Source organism: Melozone crissalis, unplaced genomic scaffold, assembly GCF_028551555.1.
Source record: "Melozone crissalis strain CALT ecotype California unplaced genomic scaffold, PUWL_Pcris_2 ptg000013l_1, whole genome shotgun sequence".
Taxonomy (NCBI): domain Eukaryota; kingdom Metazoa; phylum Chordata; class Aves; order Passeriformes; family Passerellidae; genus Melozone; species Melozone crissalis.
Genome location: NW_026535791.1, coordinates 44,160,408 through 44,173,043, shown reverse-complemented (window position 1 = coordinate 44,173,043; position 12,636 = coordinate 44,160,408). Strand labels below are relative to the sequence as shown.

General features: G+C 39.7%; 1 protein-coding gene across 1 annotated transcript in view; it reads left to right on the top strand.

Moving 5' to 3' along the window:
- The window catches only part of VWA3B (von Willebrand factor A domain containing 3B), a 58,955-nt gene that overhangs the window by 6,988 nt on the left and 39,331 nt on the right, over positions 1-12,636 (top strand). Inside the window, exons 5-8 of the mRNA XM_054271876.1 lie at positions 1,423-1,673; positions 3,918-4,077; positions 9,628-9,797; positions 11,682-11,803. Coding sequence (XP_054127851.1) covers positions 1,423-1,673; positions 3,918-4,077; positions 9,628-9,797; positions 11,682-11,803 — 703 coding nt within the window. The remainder of the gene's footprint in view (positions 1-1,422; positions 1,674-3,917; positions 4,078-9,627; positions 9,798-11,681; positions 11,804-12,636) is intronic.

The window sequence follows — 12,636 nt, the reverse complement described above, 5'->3', positions numbered from 1 at the left end:
ACAGAGTAGGTTCTGAGAAGAGCTGGTAGGATGAACTGCAGTGGAGTGATGATCTTACAAGAGGGCTTGGTTGATGCTGAAATGTAAACCTGAAAGAAGACAGAAGAGTAGTATTATTGCCCTTGAATGCTACAGAAAGGCAAGTTACAGGGATAGGGAGAAGCTGTACTTTTCTCTGCTAGGCATGCTAGTCCAAAAATAAATGGGTACGAACTGAATGAATAAAATTAGGCAGGACAGTCAGAAGTTTGCTGGCCCTCAGAGAAATGGAAATCTGCACTTGTTTACTACACGAGGGAATATTCTAAGAAAACTGCTTTATTTTAAGATGGAGTTTGGTTGGTGTAGTGCAATAAACTTTGTATGAATCTGACTGTCATAGGAGGAAACTGGATTTCTAAGTGCTCCTTCCCAGGCCGACATTCCTTTGGCAGAGTGCCTGAGACTCTGTATCTGGGAGGCACATTACAGGGCCTGAGTTGATATTAAAGAACACAGAAAAATACAATTGAGAGGAAGAAATGTGCAGACTGACACACAAAATGTCTTCTCTCTGAGAAATGTTCTTGTTTAAAAACATTTGTATTTCCAAGGTTTTGTACTTAGTCCTGGAAAGGAAGTTAGAGGTAGAAGGCAACAAGTAAATCAGCTCACATGGGCCAGAGATATTGGGGAAATCTGTGGTGCATTTTTAGACTCACAGGCTATGGTGAATGTGTATACACTTATTCATAGGGAGGATGTGCTGGTTTTAATTTTAATACTGAATCTAGACTTGACTTTACTGAAAAGATATGGGAAGTTTTAGTTGTTGATTGCAATTAGTTGAACTAAATTTGCCTAAGCACCTACCCACAAATAGTTAATCTGTAATGCTGGGCGTTGTTAGTTGAATAATAGTACAAATAGGAAACTTTTTACATTTTCCTTTCAAATGCTAAAGACAAAGTGGAGATTGAAGTGCCCTAGAACCAAACTGTATGCTGCCTTGTATTGCTGCAAAAATTTTTTTAAAAGCCAGTCAAAGTTCTAGTCTGAGAAGGTACAAAGTTTCTGTGTCCTTGTTTGTTCCCCCATCTGCTCTGCAGCCCTTTCTACATCCTAGCCTGTGTTCAGCTCATTCTAATTGCTCCAGTTTTGAGACAGACAAGTCAGACAACCCACTGGCACTGTCCCATGCTCACATAAAAAGATTATGAAAAGCAATTAGGACAAAATGCAATGCCTTTTCTTTATAGCTTAGATGCATTTGTCAAGTATTTGCTCTTGAAACAGTGGAGGGAAAATGGTTTTTTTTTACTGCCACCTTAGCTGGCATATCTGACACTTACAAACTAGCTATGCAGCTGTGCTAAGCTTGGGGCTGCATTTGTATTATTTGTTTTGATGTTCAATTTCCTTCTCTCCCTTATTTGAATAAAGCTGACAGCGAAAAAAGAACTGATTCTTCATTTTGTGGATTGTCTAATTGGAGCTATTGAGCTGTATGAGCAGCGAATGGAATGGTTAACCAGTGAGAGCCGGCAGATATTTGGAGTGATTCAAGAACAGTGCATTGTCATTGTGTTGGATTTTGGCACTGCAGCTCCAACTGAATTTGATCTGTGTCGGGATGCACTTTCTATGGTGCTTGTGGAACAGGTGATACAAATTTCCAGATTCAACCTCATTCGGTAAGCAGAAAGAATCCGAATCAAGAATGGTTTGGGTTGGAAGGCACTTTTAAAGGTGATCTCATCCAACACCCCTGCAAATGGGCAGGGACACCTTCCACTACACCAAGTTGCTCAAAGCCACATCCAACTGCACCTTGAATGTTTCCAAGGATGAGGCATCTCCCACCTCTCTGGGCAACCTGCTCATGTGTTTGAGTACCCTCATTGTAAAAAAATTCTTCATTTTGTCTAGTCTGAATATAGATTCTTTTAGTTTAAAACCATCACCTCTTATCATATTGCTACAGACCCTATTAATAGACTCTCCCCATTTTTCTTTTAAGTCCCTTCAAGTACTGAAAGGCCACAATCAGGTCTCCCCAGGCTGGACAAAGAAGTCCAAGTCAGCCCATTGCTGTAGAATAAAAAGGAGGTGCATGTTATACATGTTTGCATAAGGGACTTTTTATACTGGAAATTATCATGTTCATGTTGTGCTAATATCTGTAGATTTCCCACCAATTTTCACCCATAGCCATGTTGAACTTGCCACTTCTGTGTAACAGAAGGCTGCTGTTACCCTGAAGAACAGATAACAGGTAACAACACTCATATTGGCACATTTGCAAAATCAGAACGATTTGCAACAGCAGTAATGCCCTTCAGATGTTGCAGTATTGGTGGAACAGTGAGGTGCTATCTGACCACCTATTGCATTCTTGTGTCTTTAGACATTACAGGTTTCTGCCTTGCAGCTAAATGTGCACTCCTCCAAGTGCCATAGGCACAGGCAGAGCCGTTTGTGTTTCTGTAGATTTCCATGGTCACAGAAATCAGTAGCAGCACTAGGAAACAATAGTAGATTTCCATAACAAAAGAAGATTTCCAAGCGCTTGTTCCATAAGAGGAATAAATTAATTTGCATTTAGTTAGAAGAATAGAAGTAGCTATTCATATTTTACCTATCTGCAAAAATTCTCATGCATGCATGAGAGTTTGAATGTTTGGTTTGGATAGATGAGTGGAAAAAAATTATGCAAAAATTAGGTAATATAATTTTAAAATTGGCTCCACAATGTTAACTTGCAGTTACATGGTGATTCTTAATGTTATTTTACCCAGGCACAGGTTTGATTCAGGTGCCCAATCTTAATTCTCTAGATTGTGATACTACTGAGATTTGAAAAGGAGAATAATAAAATCCCAGAAAGGTTTGGGTTGGAAGGGACATTATAGACCATCTAGTTCCAAGCCCCCTGCCATGGGTAGGGACATCTTCCACTAGACCCAGTTCCTCAAAGCCCAGTCCGGCCTGGCTTTGAACACTTCCAGGGATGAAGAATTCACAGCTTCTCAGGGCAACCTGTTGGAAAAGTAGATATTTTCCAAAGAAGATATTTTCCAAAGCAGATAGGTTCCATAGTTTTTGAGAACAGAAAACTTTTTCTTTAAAAATGAACTGCAAAGCCAAGTCAAAATTGAAACAATAATTATGTTCATCAATTTGTTTGTTTTTGCAGGATGGAAACAAAAGACAATATAGTATATAAATTTCTACTTTAAAAGAATCTTGGGTAATATATTTGCCTTTTAGATTTGCAGGAAACGCTTCAAAATAGTTCTTGATGGAATATCACAGATACTGGAACCAGTTGGTTTTATAGTTCCTTTCTGCCTTTTTATGTACAAGTGCACAGGCAAAAGTGCTGATTGGCTTTGTACTTCTGTTCATCCATTAAGACTACAGTCTTTTGTCAATTAAAATACCAAAAAGCCTAGCATCATAAATTTTATTTTTGGTGGCTAGGTAAAGATCAGCTGTACTACCAAAAAAAGTGCTCTGACACCAACATCGTGGAGCAAGTTGTGGAACAAGACCTGTGGAATACACTTTTCTTTTTCATGCCCTGTGGAATAAACTTTTCTTTTTCATGCCCATACTTTAAAAAGCTGATTGAGTTTTTATGATAAGAAGAATTATGAATCAGGAACTCTTTTAAAAAGATTTTATCTCCTCTGATCCTACTTTGGAAACAGTTCCAAACTTTGGAAACTGTGTCAAAAAAACACCTTGTAAAATTACGGTATTTTTCTAATGGTTTCATTTTTTCTCTGCTTCCTTTATTGCAAGTCTAGTATCTGTGGTATACTGTTATTCTTATTTAAGAATATAAAAGAATTGTAACAATAGCAGAGCTCCACTCTCTTGTTCTGCCAGCATGATTCTCACTCTTTCTGATTTATAGTTAATCTCATTTTCAGGGTTGCTCGGGATCTCACAAAGTGGCAGCAGAAGTGCACTCCTGTGTCTGAGCGTGCTGTAAAGTCTGCAGTTCGATGGCTCTGGAGGCTGGAGCGTATGACAGCTGTCAGCCACAGCAGCTCTGCTGAAGCTCTGCTGGAGGCCATGGCTGATGAAGCGGTAAGCTAATGCATCTTTTCAGAAGCCCAAGTAAATCCAAGAGTGTTCAGTGCTGGGCTGGCTGCTGTGATTTGCCCTGGTCAATGCTGCAAAGATAAATATTCATGTCAGCATTTGGAAAGGATTTTTTTTCTCCTCAAGTGTAGCTCCATACTATGCTTAATGATTGTCTTTTTATGTAAATGTACTGTATTTTGAATGCAGAAACTTGTTTATTTTCTCTTCTAGAGTACCCAGAATAAATAACATTCAGTCATTAAGGGAAAGAGAAAGCATCTTCCTTTCCACTTTCTTTGCCACATAAGTTTTTCAGGGCTTCAGGTTTATGAGAAAATTTCTAGTATCAACATTATTGAAGGCAGGGAAACCATTTTTATTTTGTTTAGCATCCAACTTGCTCATGAAAAGTTATATTTAAAATTCAAAATAGTGAGTACAGAGATTTATGGAAGTATTAGTTTATGATAGGGCTACACAAATCCTTTTTCATCAGCCAGGTGATAGCTAGACTTTCTTCCAAGACAGAGACAAAGCACAGTTATTCCTGCAATTAAATGCTGTTCATTTTTAAAAGGCCCTATTACTTTGTTCACTAAAATAGAGTAACAAGAAATGAAACATATATGCCACCATCTCAGCTAGTAACTTGAAACTTGTGTTTTTAAAGAGATATTTTAGGACATTTCCTTAAAATATATATTCTTTCAGTTCTCTAACACCTGAATTTAATGGAAAATTTGGCCTACTGTCTGTGGAGTAGAGTCATTGGTTTTCACTGCTGTTAACATCCATCCCTGTGCACAGATCCAATCCTAACTCATGTAAATCTCTTTCTGGAACATTGTTTGAGGGAGAAGGTAAATTTTGCTTGAGTTACGTTCTGCTTCCTTATGCTGCTAGATTCTCATCCAGATAAGCCTTGAAAGGTCCTGCTTTATTAGTATTAAAAAGGAGCTGAGTGAAGAACAAATTGTTTGCCAGTGAGATTTTTTTGTGAACGCTTTTTTATGCCGTCTTCATAAATTTTATTAGCATTTTCAATTTGCAGTATTAATACTGATTTCCTGATGAGTAACTAAAATATTGTACTTAGATTTCAGCATTGTCTGGATGAAAAAAGTCTTGTTGGACCTGGAGGGTCTCTGTTTGAATAAACAGAAATTAAAATCTGTCAGACAACGGAACATGTATTATTATTTTTCCAGATATTGGTGGGCCAATAGGCAATCTGGGGGAGTCAGTTGTGGCAGGTGCTCAACAAAAAACAAATTTCAATTGCTCCTAAACAGAGTCATTATCATTCATAACTGACAGTTCACTTAAGAGCAATGTTCACTGTAGTGCAGATGGGGGATACCCCATCCAGTCCTAGAAAAAACTTGTCTACTTACTGAGCAGTCATGAATAACTCATTCCTAAGAACTGGCTTCATCCACAGAAGCTGTTCCAAAACAACAGTTATTTGTTGTTTTTTTTTTTTTCCTCAACATGGCTCTTCTTGTCATTTCTTCAGCTGGTCTTTTCTTTCTATATGTGGTGATTCCTTAGATTTCCTTTCCTTATGACCTGTAATTTCCAAGCTCAAGATCAGTCTGCTGTAATGTTGCAATCCTTTGAGCTCTACCTGCCACAACTGTCTCCAGTTCTGTACAGGTGCCACTCCATGAAGTGTGGATCACTTATCCAAAACACCTCCCCACCAAGATCAAGACTCTGAAGAACTGTTCATGTTGTTGTCCTTTCTGTTCTTACATGAAGTTTGTTTGCTTGTTTAAATGTATAAATTACAATTTTCAAAATATGAAGGACTCACTTGAAAGGTTTTACCCTTTCCCCGCTAGCTTATGGGGAACATTTCCTTTGTGGTATGTCATTGCTGGGTTTGTGGTTAAGTAGAGTGGTTCATAATATGTGGTTCATAATTTTTAAAAATTTTTGAGTGGGGGTTGTTTTTTTTTCAGCTATTCCCAATAAATGTCAGCATTTTGAAAGTTACAGAGGCAGGCAGAGAATCCCTTGAAGAAAGTGTGAAATTCTTGTTGAATATCAATTTTATGAATTAATGGTAGTCTTAGAGGGGAGGGAGAGAAGATGTGAATCTGAAGGAATACAGGAAAATGGTTGTGCAAATGTGCATGCATACCTCTGGGCCAGGAGCCTCTTCAACAAAAGCAGTAGGAACATGGTGTTGTCCAAGGACTGGGTCTCATCTTGGAGACCTTTGTGCAGGCTCAGATAGCTTTTTAGCTGGAGGAGGCAGACAGGGAACTTTGTGAAACTGAACTAAAAGACAGATAGGTGCAACAGTTCATTCTTGTTGTTTCTGGCCACATTTTTCTAAAGGTAGTAAGTATTTTGTTAATCTTGTACTTTAATAAAATACATTCATTATCTCTTTGCCTTTAGTATTTATCTAGAATTATCACATATGCTAGGACACCTGGTCCTGCTTGCTCCCAAATAAGTGGAATCTGTAACTATGGCTCCTGCCTTCTGCATGGAGTGTCTGGCTCCTCTGCAAGATCCAAGAGAAGTTCAAGATGGCAAGGTGCTGCTCTGTTAGTTTGCCTGATCCAGCCTGAAATTGGTTGGGCTACTTGGGAGAGATATCTTCCAGTGTTGAGGAAGGTGCCAAAAGGTCCATGAGGGAGGACACTTGAAATGCAGAAATTATTCAGGGAGCTGGAATACAAATCAGTATCCAAGGCAATAGTGGAAATGTATGAGCACGCTTGTAGGTGATATTGAATTTGCATACTACATTGCTTTACTACATAAAATTATGTGAGTGCAGAGACATTTCCTCAGTGCCATCCCAGACTCAAACAGTTGTCTTTTGTGGTGCATATCCTGGGATTCATATTCATAAACGTAGAATATTCATATTCATAGAATCATAAAGTCACATAATGGTTTGAGTTAGAAGGGACCTTAAACACTGTTTAGTTCCCACACCCCTGCCATGGGCATGGACACCTTTCACTAGACCAGGTAGCTCAAAGCCCCCTTTAACCTGGCCTTGAACACTTCCTGGGATGGGGCATTCCTAACTTCTCTGGACAGTTGTTCCTGGTGCCTTACACCCTCATAGTGAAGAATTTCTTCCTTGCATCTAATCTAAATCTACCATCCTTCAGTTTGAGGCCGTTCTTCCTTTTCCTTGTGAAAAGTCCCTCTCCAGCTTTCATGCAAGTGCCTTTAGGTCCTGGAAGGTGCTATGAGGTCTCCCCAGAGCCTTCTCTTCTCTGGCTGAACAGCCCCAACTATCTCAGTCTTTCTTCATATGAAAGGTACTCCAGCCTTGTGATCATCTTTGTGGCTCTCCTCTGGACTCCCTCCAGCAAACCCATGTCTTCTGATGCTGGGAGTCCCAGAGCTGGACACAGTGCTCCAGGAAAGGTTTCATGGGTGTAGAGTAGAGGGGCAGACACACCTACCTTACCTTGCTGGCCATGCTGATTTTGATGCAGCCTTGGGTACAGTTGGATTTCTGGGATGCAAGCACACATTGCTGGGTCATATTGAACTTCTCAACAACCAATACCCTCAAGTCTTTCTCTGTAGAGCTGCTCTCAATCAATTCTCCACCCAGCCTGTGCTTGAACTTGGGATTACCCTTACCCAGAAGCAGGACCTTTCACTTGGCCTTGTACTTCATGAGATTCACTTGGTTCCATGTCTCAGGGCTGTCCAGGTCCCTCTGGATAGCATCCCTTCCTCCCAAGACATCAGATACCACACAGCTTGGTGGTGTTGGCAAACTTGCTGAAGGTACAGTCAGTCTCACTGCTCTTGTCACCAACAGAGATGTTAAAAAGCGCCAGTCCCCATACTGACCCCTCAGGAGCACCATGGACATTCCACTTGGACATCAAGCTGTCTGCCCCAACTCTTGGAGTGCAACATCCTGCCAGTTCCTTATCCACAGAGTGGTTCATCCACCAAATCTACGTTTCTTCAATTTAGAGACAAGGGTGTTGTGCAGAGCAGTGTAAAATGCTCGATAGAAGTCCAGGTAGATGAGGTCAGTAGCTCCATTGTAGAAGGTTACCAAATTGTCAGGCATGCTTTGCCCTTAGTGAAGCCATGTTGGCTTCTTATTTTCCCTGTGCCTTAGCATAGTTTTGAGGATGATCCACTCCATACTGGGCTCAGAGGTGAGTATATTCAAATGTATTTTTTCAGTTAAACAATGATTTATCAGGTATTTATCAGCCGGTATGTACCATGATATAGAGCTGATATACTGCACATATTGTCTTGAAAGTCATCACGGGATAGCTGTTTATTACATTTATTTTTAATGATGGTGAAAATTCAAGAAACATACTCACCATGAGGATCATTACATGGATAAGTGCAGGTAACATAAAATCTCTCATAATGTAATATTCAAGCAATAACTAAAGGATATTTTTCCAGGTTCTCTCACTTCTTGTAATAACATTTTCAGAATATAAATGTGTGTGGTTATAGTAAAACTGCCAAGCTCCCTCTGCCTTGGGAAGCATAAAAAATACAAATCATCTGTAAATACCAGCAATAGCATTCAAATAATCACAGAATCACAGAATATGCTAGGTTGGAAAGCACCCACAGGATCACTGAACCCAGCTTCTGGCCCTGCACAGGACTCTCCCCAAGAATCATACCATGTGGTGAAAGTGTTATCCAAACACTTCTTAAACTCTGGCAGGCTTGGTGCTGTGACCACTGTTCCAATGCCCAACCACCATCTGTGTAAAAATTTTTCTAATATCCAACCTAAACTTTCCCTCATACAGCTTCATGCCATTTCCTCACTGGTCATCATGGAGAAGAAATCAATGCCTACCCCTCCTCTTCCCCTCATGAGGAAGTTGTAGACTGCCATGAGGTCTCCCCTCAGTCTCCTTTTCTCCAGGCTGAACAGACCAGGTGACTCAGACACTCCTCATACAGCTTCTGTCAAGACCCATCTTTGTTGCTCTCTCTTGGATGCTCTCCAATAGTTTAGAGTCTTTCTTATATTGTGGTGACCATAACTGCACACACAATATTCAAAGTGAGGTTGCACTAGTGCAGAGCACAACAGGAAAATCACCTCCCTTGATTGCCATCTTTCCTAACCCCAGAATACATGCTGCCAGTAAAACTATGTCTGGTATAAAGTCCCTACTTTTCAGTGCTGGCAAGGCACCAACATAGCACGTCTCTTGATAAAAGTGACATATGGCACAGAGCCTTTTTCTGACTAGTGATGCAGTTGTCCTTCCTTACTCCTCTCTTTGGCTTCAGTTAATGTCTGTGGAAAGAGGTTTGCACTGGGCAGAATCAGAGCCAGGGACTGTGGGATAGGTTCTTGTCTCACTTGAGGAAATTTTGTGTGGCCTTCCTTTGAATTACTAGCATAAATGAGAGGAAGAACCAAAGATCTGAAAATCTTATAGACCAAGTAATGCATCAGTTTTACCAAATTTTCCTACTGAGGACAGGACAGTGCTTGAGTAAGTATCAGTCATTTATGTAAAACTGTGTCTTCCAATTACCTTTTTTTCTGTTTAATGACAGGTTGAAGCTGTTTATTACTTTGCTGTGGGGGATGTTCCAGTGGACACAAAGCAGCTGCTCCTTGAGAAAATTTCAGATGTCTCCTGTCCAGTCAACATGGTGTCTTTCAATGCTAGGGAAGATGAAACTATTATTTTTCTGAAGGAGTTGAGCCACTTGGCCTCTGGCAGGTATGACAAAGAAGGACAGTAAAGATGACAGTATTCATGAAGTTCTTTGCTGTTAGAAGTGATATTGGGACATACCTGAGTATAATTCATGAGGAAAATGAGACAAAGCCATTCAGTAAGTGATCTGGGGATATGGAAATAGTCTTAAGATATATGACTAGTATGCAGGCCCTACTTAAACAGTCCATTTTTTTCTGCATATGTTCTCACTGGCTTGCAGAAAGGCTATTCCCTTTTTATGCCCAAAATCATTTGCCATCTGCCTCTCTCTTGAAGTCTGAAAAAAACTGTTCAGGGGAAATGGTCACAACATAAACTGAAATAAGTTTTTGTTGTGTTGCTTTGTGCATTAGTACAAAGCATTACATTCCTATCCACAAGCACCAGAAAAAGAACTAGAGTTTTGTTGGGTCAAGTGCCATAGAGACAAGTACTGAAAAGGAGATGTCTGTCCGAAATGAACAGCTCATGGAATAACAGTGAAATGATGGGGTGTTATTCTTCAAGCATGGTTGTGTGGAAAAGCAGTTCTGTAACATGCTCTCTAGCATCCTTTTGGTATGGTTGGTGGAAATTAATATATTCCACATGGCTTTTTGTCTGCTTTGTCCTGGGAATCAGCCATGTGGTAAGAATCAGCCTTTAGTATAAATGGATAAGACGACTTAAATCTTGATTCTGTTATCAAAATAAGGAAAACAAATGAACAAATACAAAACCCACAAGACCAAACTCATGCTCAACAGCAGGAAGGTAGTAGGAGTCAGTAGGTGTTTCTCTGCTTAACAGAAGTCACCATACAGTTTCAGACTTGTGAAATTGCTGCTAGCTTTTTCTGTTTCACTGTTGTTTGTGCAAGAGTGGGAAGCCCTCCAACAGTAGAAATCTCCCAAATGACAGCAGAGCAATTGGTAAGATGGCAGCTGCTTAGCTCTTTTATAGCCATCTGTGTTTAGAAATAGCTTTTAGGAGATGGGAGTGTCTGCCAAAAACAAGACTGGGAAAGTGTTATGTTTGCTCTGGTCTGATATGTGTTTAAAATGATTGTGGTCATTTGGAAGCAGGGTACCTTTATGGTACCAGATACATTGCCAGTCACTATTCCTCATTCTCTTTTGGCAGTGTTTATATCTTCTTTATTAAAGGAAAGTGGGTGTTTCTTGTATGGTATAGACAGAGGCAAAAAGGGTTGTGGCAGGGAGCTAAGAGGAATTTTTTTGTTTGATACTATTCTCACTGTCATCTTTTTGCATGAGTCTGGCTTTTGTGCAGACTTACAGGACCTGTTAATAACTTGCTGGTGGATGATTGCCCAACAACTGTATATAAGTTTAAGTCAGCTTTCCCACAGGAACAGCCAAGTTCATGGGCTTTTCATGCCTTGAACCTGTTTCTAGTGTACTTCTGTTTTAGAAATGCATCTTTTTCCTGCTCTGAGAGCTTCTTTGTTTTGACAATGAGGATAAATAAAGTCTGCTTGTCATCCTGATTTGTATGTCCATAATGAAATAAATGTTCCTGCTAGGCTTTCAACTGGGAGGATAATCTGATAAAAAGGTGTTAGTGTCATCTCAGACATCTCAAATTACATGCCTGCTCAGCCTCTTAAAAGCATTAATTAAAAATAGATTTCCAGGAAATTGAAGAGTAAGGTGCTTTGCAGTTAGTAATATCAAAAAGAAAGAATATTCTACATGAGAAGACTTCAGAAAGTACATAAATGTATATAAAAAGCTTGAAAATATTAATCTTAATTAATATAATCTTATTGTAGTGGAAGCTTTAGATATTATTCTGTAGTTGTGTGTGTGAAAAACACCTCTTTAAAATTAGAGAAATATTTATGTATTTTGTGTACTGGTTGAAACTCATTTTGTATTACAGATTCCATGCTTTTGCTGAGAAGAATAACTGCAGAGATGCTACTGGACCTGCACTAAAATATGAAGAGGATGGAAAAGGATTAATTTTGAACTCTGGAAAAGTGAAAGGGAGAAGGCCACTAGGTAGAAAATATAAATCCCAAGATTACACTGATATTATCAGCAACATGTCAGAATAGAAGTGTAGTTTAGGAACTTGATGAATGTAAAATCAGAGGAAACCTGTAGGTGTGGGTGGGGTGAGGACAGGACTGCTCTGGAAATGGAAATTCTCTGTGTGGGAAGGAGAGGGCAAGGAAAGGAGAGAAATGAAGAGAGTAGAGGATGTGCATGTGAGAATGAAAGAAAAATGAAAAAAAAGGGAGAAGATAATTTATTTAGGAATATGAAGAATGATACTTGTGTGCTTATGCCAGCGACCTTGTGGAAATGTATGGAGAAATGGTTAAAAGGAAGAGGAATAGTGTGGCAGACCATATGATACAGCAGCCAACATCAATATAGGCCAATTTCATTGGTAATATAAGGGGATTAAATCAACATGAGGCTTGCTTGCTTGTCACAAGAATTTGTCACAAAGGCAAAAAGCACAGTAAAGTGACCATGGAGAAGGCAATGCAAAGTGGTGGTGGGAGGATTGATAGAAAAAATACCAGGAGGAAACAACCAAAATAAACAGTTTCACTGGTGGGTGGAGCTGGGCAGAAAGCTCAATGTGTTTCATATTAGTCACAGTTCTACTTCCTCTGGGTAAGTGTTCAGTGGGGGACTGGACTGTGGTTTCAACCAGGGTGGGAGGAGAGGGGCTTGTGATATGAAGTGAGGCTTTGTGTGTCAAATCTGATGTCTTTCTCAGCAGGAGAGTTAAAAAAAAATATTTCTTTTAGGCATCAAGAATCATAAGACATCTTTAGTCTAGTGGCTCAACACACCTACCCCTTCTCTCCCTTTGTGCT